Genomic DNA, 7,974 nt, shown 5'->3' with positions numbered 1-7,974 from the left:
TGTTTGTGTTGTAAAACAATTATTGTTTTGCCCCCTTATTAGGTGACGGGTGACCCTTTCCCTGTGTTCACCCACACCCTGTGCTAGTCGTATTTATGCCCTTTCTTTTCAGTTTCTTGCTATTTTTATATTGAAGTTGTAAATTGATGTACCAATTGTGTTTTGTATCTTGTTTGTATCGTTATTGTGAATTTTTGATTGAAATGGGAATTATAAAAAGAACTGTGGAACCTGTTACGTTCTCCCCAAGCTGTTTGAATTTTGAATTTTTGTGAGAGAAATAAAGATTGAAGGAAGAGCCGTTTTCTCTCCTGTGAGAAAGTTTGAGTATTGAGGAGATAATGTCTCACGATGAGGGCCAGAGGCCCCAAATAAACAAATAGAGCTACATGGTGCCCAGAACCTGGGATCAGAAGAAAAATGACGAAGATTTTCCCGGATTTCCTGACATTTTGATGAAACTGATATCAAGAAGTCTTAGATTGAAGAAAGTCGGAGCTGAAACATGGCTGAACGTTGTTTTCCCGCTGCATTTTGATGAAAATTAAAGTGGAGTTCTGCAAGGCCAACCAACAAGCTGGCATGAGTTAACTAGCTTAATGGACGAATTCGACCACCGTAAGTCTAAGTGGGTTGAACTAGATGATGCGGTGCAAGACTTGATCGAAAATCCGGAAGAAGTCAAAAGGTTAGTCTATGAAGCCGACGATTTCCTCAGTGAGGTAGACCAAACACGCATTGCTGCTGCAGAAGTTTTAGAAAGGTTAGGCAATGGTAGACTTGTGAACTTGAATAGTAGGGCTACTGAAGGCAGTATAATTTCTGCAAGTGAGCCTAGTAGTGAAGCACATAGTGTGAAATTGCCTAGGCTTGAGTTATTAAAATTTGGCGGGAAAATAACTGAGTGGATGCCGTTCTGGGATCAGTTTAAGGCTATTGTTGATGACAAGCCTATGCCTCCTGTTAACAAATTTATGTACCTGCGCTCTGTGTTGGAGGGCGAGGCGAGAAGAGTTATACAGGGTCTGGCTCAGACGGCAGCTAATTATAAATCAGCATGTGAACTGTTAAAAGAGAGGTATGCCAAACCAAACAAGATAATTTCCGCCCACATTCAGGACCTAATGCAGCTTGCGTTGTCAAGGAGATCGAAGTACGACAATCAACTCTTGGCGTTGCGGAAGTTGCAAGACGACGTGATAGCCCATGTTCGCAGTTTGGAGGCTCTTGGGGTAGGAGGGGACCAATATGGGCTGGTATTGGCGCCCATGATCTTGTCCCTACTCCCCCACGAGATTAGACTGGAGTGGTCTCGAAGTCAGCAAGAGGAAGGAGACCTTAAAGGGCTGCTGGAATTCCTACAACGAGAAGTTGAGGGGCGAGAAAGGGCTGAGGCCCTTCAGGGGCTGAACCATCGAAAGACTGAGGATCCCGGCGTGGAAACAAGGCAGAAAAAGCTCATCCAGGGTTCAGCCTCAGCCCTTCAAACTTCATCAGAAGATAGTGCCTCTAAGCAGCAGTGTGCATTCTGTGGAAAGCTGCATCCTAGTGATAAGTGTTTTGGTATAGTGAAGCTCTCTCTTCATGAAAGAGAAAAAGCCATTCGTGGAAAGCAGCTGTGTCTTAAGTGTTTATCTCCTGGCCATTATGCAAGGGGTTGCTGGGCCAGGTGTTCAAAGTGCAAGGGTGGCCATCACCACGCACTTATTTGTCGTAAGTCCGAGCGATAACCCTGTAACAGCTAGTGAGAAAACCCTGAAGGAGAAAAGGTGCGGGGGAGAGTGAATCTGTTACACATGTGGGAGTGGCTCCTTGTGAGTCAAGGGCTAGGGCTATTAAGCAGTGTTGTGTATTACAAACAGCAAAGATAAAGGTTGTAGGCTATCAGGGTATAATCTCTGCAACTGTAATGTTTGATACAGGATCGGATCGATCCTACATTTCCAAGGACTTGGTCAAAGGGTCAGGCCCAAGTGGCTGACCTCTGAGTATTATCATTTTCTGCCTTTGGGGAGGTAAGGCCTCCAAGGCAGATTTGTGTAGCATTTATGAAGTGATGAGTTTAGGGGCTAATAACCACAAATATAGCTTTAAGGTAGCTGAGATTAATGTAATTTGTCCCCTTTATGTAGGACCAAGGTGGATCCTAAGTGCTTAGAGCCTTTTGCGCATCTTAACCTAGGTGATGAGTATGGATCCAACCAAAAGATACAGGTGGATATGTTGATTGGATTAGATTTGTATTGGAAGCTGATGCTCCCTAACAAAATTGTGTGGTCATGAAGGGCTTGTAGCCCAGGAGACTGTTTTTGGTTGAGTTTTGTCTGGATCCTCAATTAGGTCCAAAGATAACTGTGATGTAGGTGTGCAACTGTTAACATTTTCTAATTTTCAGGAAGATAGCTTGAGTAACTTTTGGGAATTAGAATCTGTAGGTATTCAAGCCCAGGAACCACGTTCTGACGCTATTAAGCCTGACCCTATTCTGGTGCAATTTGAGAAATTGGTAAGTTACAAGGAAGGCCGTTATGAGGTGGCCCTTCCCTGGAAATCAGAGTCTGTAAAGTTAAAGTTACTTGATAACAAACACCATGCCTTGAGAAGATTGGATAATCTGAGTCGTAAGTTAGATAGGGACCCTGGTCTGCAGGAACAATATTATACAGTGTTTGAAGAGTATGAAAAGGAAGGTATTATAGAAGAGATCCCACCCCATCAGTTGGAGGGTGGGTACCCAGTGTTCTATTTGCCTCATAGACCTGTGGTGCGGGAGGCGAGTATCTCCACCAAAATCAGGCCTGTGTTTGATGGGTCAGCTCGTGGCAGTAATGGTGTGTCCCTAAATGACTGTTTAGAAAGTGGTCCTTCCTTAAACCCAGATTTAGTAGAAGTTCTACTGAGGTTTAGAAGATGGAAGGTGGCCTTAACTGCTGATATTACAAGGGCTTTCCTTCAAATTAAGGTGAGGAGGGAGGACCGTGATGTTCACAGGTTTTTGTTGAAGAAAAAGGATATTGTAAAACATTTCTGTTTTGTAAGAGTACCCTTTGGAAATAAGAGTAGTCCCTTTTTGTTGAATGCCACTTTGAAATTTCATTTAAAGAAATACCCTCCCTCAGAGGTGGTTTCTGAATTGCTTGAGAATCTGTATGTTGATGACTGGCTTTCTGGGGCTGATAGCCCTGCTGAGGCCTGTGCAAGATTTGATGAAGCCTGTGGTATGTTGAAGAAGGCTGGTATGTCCCTATCAAAGTGTACTTCTAATTATAAAACCTTGCCCATGACAGATGATTCTATTGTAGAAGGTGTAAAGGTGTTAGGCTTACAATGGGATTCCTCCTCGGACTGTTTTACATTTAAGGTAGAGAATGTAGATCCCTTTGGGGATATTGTTTGTACTAAAAGAAATGTGTTAAGCCTAATTGCTCGATGTTTTGACCCCTTGGGGTTCATATGTCCCTTTGTTATGCATGCAAAAATACTATTTCAAGAAATCTGGAGATTAGGTCTAGATTGGGATGAACCATTACCTGAGGCTATGCAAGGCAGAGTTAAGTTGTGGGTAGTAGGACTTTCTGTACTTGAATCATTGAGAATTAATCGTTAATTATTTTCAGAATTGTCCTGGAGAGATCTCCCTGCTATTGAACTTCATGCCTTTGGTGATGCATCGGAAAGGGGGTACGGTGCTTGTGTGTATGTGAGAGTGCCCGAAGAGGGTAATTTCAAGGTAACATTGATTGCTGCTAGAGGTAAGGTAGCCCCTATAAAGAAAGTTTCCCTCCCTAGGCTAGAATTACTTGGTGCCTTATTGTGTGCTAGACTGGTCGTATTTGTGAAGTCTGCGTTGCGGCTGGTCCAGGAGGTTTCAGTTCGATGTTGGACTGATTCCACTGTTGCCCTAGCGTGGATTAAAGGAGAACCGAATAGATGGAAAACCTTTGTAGCCAACAGAGTTGTGGAAATTCAAGGATTGACTCCACCATCTTGTTGGCAACATTGTCCTGGAAAGGACAACCCCGCAGACCTGATATCGAGAGGTGTTTATGCGGAGCAACTCACACAGTCTGATGTTTGGTTAGTGGGTCCTTCTTGGCTCCACACCTCATCTCTCCTACTTAAGGAAGATGCGAGAGAGGGATTCCCACGAGAAGAGCAATGTGAAACAGACACTGTTTGTGTTGCTGTTGAGTCTGATCAGCCCTTGTTTGAGTTTTCCGATGGAGCTCCTTTCCAAGGCACTCAATATAGTAGGTTGGGTGTTAAGATTTGTTGGTAATTGTAAAGCTTCATCCCTAAAGCTGGTGATCCCTTGACTTATGGAGAATTGATGAAAGCCAAGGTCAAACTGCTCTACTGTGCTCAAAGAGAGGCCTTTGCAAAAGAAATAAATTCTCTGGCTTTGTCTCAACCCCTCCCTAAGGGGTCCCCTTTGGTCAAACTTGATCCTTGTCTAGATAAGGAAGGGTTGCTGAGAATAAAGGGGTGCTTAGAGAATGCCGAATTGAGTTTTGAGAGTAAGCACCCTATCATTGTCCCTGGTACTTACATTGCTTTGTTGTTGGTTTGTTTCCAGCATGGATTGCTTAAACATGCTGGTGTTGCTGTGCTTGTTTCCACTCTGCGAAACAATTATTGGATCATTCGTCTTTGTCAGATTGCTAAGAGGGTTTGCAGAGAATGTGTCGCTTGTCGTAGATGTGAAGCCAAGGCCTGTTCCCAGCCGGTGGCTCCCTTCCTGAGTTAAGAGTTAAATCTGCCCTCCTTTCACTGTTACAGGTCTAGACTTTGCTGGTCCCTTAATTTGTGTTGATTTCCCCTCCAAGAAGTTGTATATTCTTCTTTTTACTTGTGCTGTTGTCAGAGCTGTCCACCTAGAGCTTACTGAGTCTCTCTCGGTTACTGATTGCAATTTGGCAATTCGTCGGTTTACTGGCTAGACGTGGTGTACCTTCTGTGTTCTACTCTGACAATGCTAAAACCTTTTGGGTGCCTCCAACCTGTTGAAGCAACATTATGGCCCCATGGCCCCCCAATGGAAGTTTATTGTACCTAATGCGCCTTGGTGGGGAGGCTGGTGGGAACGCCTCATTAGATCAGTGAAGGTTGCGTTGAGAAAGACATTGGGCACTAAGACATTGTCTAGGAGTGAATTAGAAACCACTCTTCATGAGGTGGAGGCATGTATCAACTCTAGACCCTTGACATTTGTAGGTGAAGAACCTGATGTTGCTAATCCCCTTACTCCATCTCATTTTCTTATTGGTCGTTCAGCAGGTTTTCAGGTGGAACTGGCAGATGACTCTGCCTCAGGTGTGACCTCAAAGGATTTGTGTGTGAGAGAGGCTGTGCGTCTGAGTCAGTTGGAGAAATTCTGGAACATCTGGCAATCCGAGTACCTTAGAAACCTGCCTTGCATGGTAAAGGGGTTCAAAGCTAATTGTAATTTAACAAGGGGTTCTGTTGTAATAGTAAAGGAAGAAAGAGTGCCTAGGCTGCTGTGGCCACTTGGAGTTATTACTGAGTTGTACCCTGGAAAGGATGGAATGGTGAGAAGTGCCAAGGTTAAAACTAAACGTGGATTTGTAACTAGACCTGTTCAAAACCTATACAATTTAGAGATTTCAGATATCAGTGAGGAAAGTGTTTGTAATTCCCCTGATGAAATAATAAAGGAAAATCCAGTTGTAGGGGATCCCATGGACCCAGTTGAATCAATCACTGAGTCTACTGTAGGTAAAACCCGAAGGGGGAGATCTATTAAAGTACCTGTTAAACTTGACTTGTAATTTTCAGGTTATGAGATTGTAGTGGAGGTTCTTATGATGATAGGAGTGTTGACACACTCCTATGGTGGGGAAGATGTTAAATGTATGTTTTTTGTCCAAAAGAATGCTCTCGATCTTGTGTTTACGTTTGTTAAAATGTACGTTTAGCGTCTAAAAGAACGCTCCCTATTTGTTTACATTGTATCAATATGTGGAAATTTAAGTAGATTTTCTGAGTATTGCTAAACTTTACTTATATGACAATTGTGGAGTGTGTTTAATCAGGTATATATGTGTTTGTGTTGCAAAACAATTATTGTTTTGCCTTTTATTAGGGTGACGCCTTGGGAAGTTACCCTTTCCCTGTGCCTTGACACCCACACCCTGTGCTAGTCGTATTTATGCCCTTTCTTTTCAGTTTCTTGCTATTTTTATATTGAAGTTGTAAATTGATGTACCAATTGTGTTTTGTATCTTGTTTGTACCGTTATTGTGAATTTTTGAGTGAACTGGGAATTATAAAAAAGAACTGTGGAACCTGTTACGTTCTCCCCAAGCTGTTTGAATTTTGAATTTTTTGTGAGAGAAAATAAAGATATCAAGGAAGCACGCGTTTCCCTCTCTCCTGTGAGAAAGTTGAGTATTTGAGGAGATTATGTCTCACGATGAGGGGCCAGAGGCCCCAAATTCACCACTAAAATATGATTGCCAACTTGAATAAAGAAAGTAGTAAAAGATTAGTACTTGTGGATCTTTCTATATTACTGTAACAATGAATAGTAAGTTTTCATCAATTACAGTTGTTCTAAGAAGTGAATAAAGTAAGTTTATTAGTTATTTCAATAAAGTCTGAATTCATGGTAAAACAAAACAAAAAAAATTTTCTTGTCTTAAAATTACTTAATATCTATCTTAACCCCTCTCCTTTATTCTTCTATCTAGGAAATTCCCTCTTGAATTATTTTAGTCATGCTTGGTTAGGAAATTAGGATATAACTGATAAAATGATTACATTCCGGAATTTTACTTACATTCCCTTGTTCCTAATCATTCCCCTTCAAGTTAAAGAAAAGTAAATTCGAAGTTAGCTAGCTTAACCCCAAATTTTTGCTACAAAAGCAACTAATTAAAGCAAGCATTGCAACAATAAAAAAAAAGTTTTATTCCTAAGTCAACCGAAAAAGGTAAACTTAGCATTAAAGAAATCAAATACAGGGAAAAATACGATGATTGATGGGTTTGTTCTTTTAAACGGTTAGTATACGAATTTAGTAAACCGCACAAAACTAATCCTTCCAAGTATGTGCAGACTCAAAAGGCAATGTTAAGGATTTGTGAAATTTTAACTTTCTCGCTAATTCCAGATATACATGTGATTATGACGTAGAGCTAAACGGAGTTGGCCTCGTTACTCTCTTGAAAAAGCCCGCGCTCGTCTCATCATACCAATAGTCGGACCAGCCTCTTTCTCTGCTTGTAAATAATCACATCATTTTATTAAGTGTTTTTTCCAAGACTAATTAAAAACGGTGAAAGGTCGGTCAAAAAATTAAGAAATTCAAACTGCACTTTTGTATGCAACAATACATAATCATAAGATTGGTCAAAAGTTTTATTCTCTATAAATACTGTACAGTAAGTCAACCGAAAAAAGGTAAACCTTAGACATTAAAGAAATGATAGCAAATCTTTCTTTTGTACGGAAAAATACGATGATTGATGGGTTTGTTCTTTTAAACGGTTAAAATTCCCGAACTCTCCGACGAATTTAGTTTTGTGCTCTGTTATTCTTTGCGAAACTAATCCTTCCAAGTATGACAATTACTAGACTCAAAACTCCGGGCAATGTTAGTATACGGATTTGTGAAATTTTAATGGAAAATGAAAGGATTATTAGATTTGCTCAGATATACATGTGATTATGACGTTGTTGAAATCTAAACGTCTGTTGTGAGTTGTAGTATATTTTATTTGCTCTATTAATGAAAATGCCAGTTGCGTTAGGTGTTGGCGGATCGTCTCATCCATACCAATATCGTCCTCTGAGGAATAGCCTCTTTTTTACTGTTTGTAAATAAATCACATCATTTTATTAAAATGCATGTTTTTTTCTTAGACCATCTAGAACGGGAGTTTTCCGTCATTCTGTTTTAAATTTCTGACTCGAAACTAGGTGTCCCCAGGTCCCAGAAAGTAAAGATATCAT

General features: G+C 40.9%; 2 protein-coding genes across 2 annotated transcripts; both read left to right on the top strand.

The window, feature by feature from the left end:
- Positions 1-599: 599 nt before the first annotated feature.
- Positions 600-4,747, top strand: LOC136837269 (uncharacterized). The gene is made up of 7 exons (XM_067102007.1): positions 600-1,713; positions 1,863-1,962; positions 2,133-2,271; positions 2,396-2,962; positions 3,104-3,236; positions 3,618-3,752; positions 4,302-4,747. The coding sequence occupies exons 1-7, from the start codon at positions 600-602 to the stop codon at positions 4,745-4,747; spliced, it is 2,634 nt and encodes an 877-aa protein (XP_066958108.1).
- Positions 4,748-5,024: 277 nt separating this feature from the next.
- Positions 5,025-5,789, top strand: LOC136837268 (uncharacterized). The gene has a single exon (XM_067102006.1). The coding sequence runs from the start codon at positions 5,025-5,027 to the stop codon at positions 5,787-5,789; it is 765 nt and encodes a 254-aa protein (XP_066958107.1).
- Positions 5,790-7,974: the final 2,185 nt, after the last annotated feature.

Source organism: Macrobrachium rosenbergii, chromosome 58 (genome assembly GCF_040412425.1).
Source record: "Macrobrachium rosenbergii isolate ZJJX-2024 chromosome 58, ASM4041242v1, whole genome shotgun sequence".
In the NCBI taxonomy this organism is placed as follows: domain Eukaryota; kingdom Metazoa; phylum Arthropoda; class Malacostraca; order Decapoda; family Palaemonidae; genus Macrobrachium; species Macrobrachium rosenbergii.
Note: the sequence above shows the minus strand (reverse complement) of the source record. Positions and strands in the feature narration are given on the sequence as shown.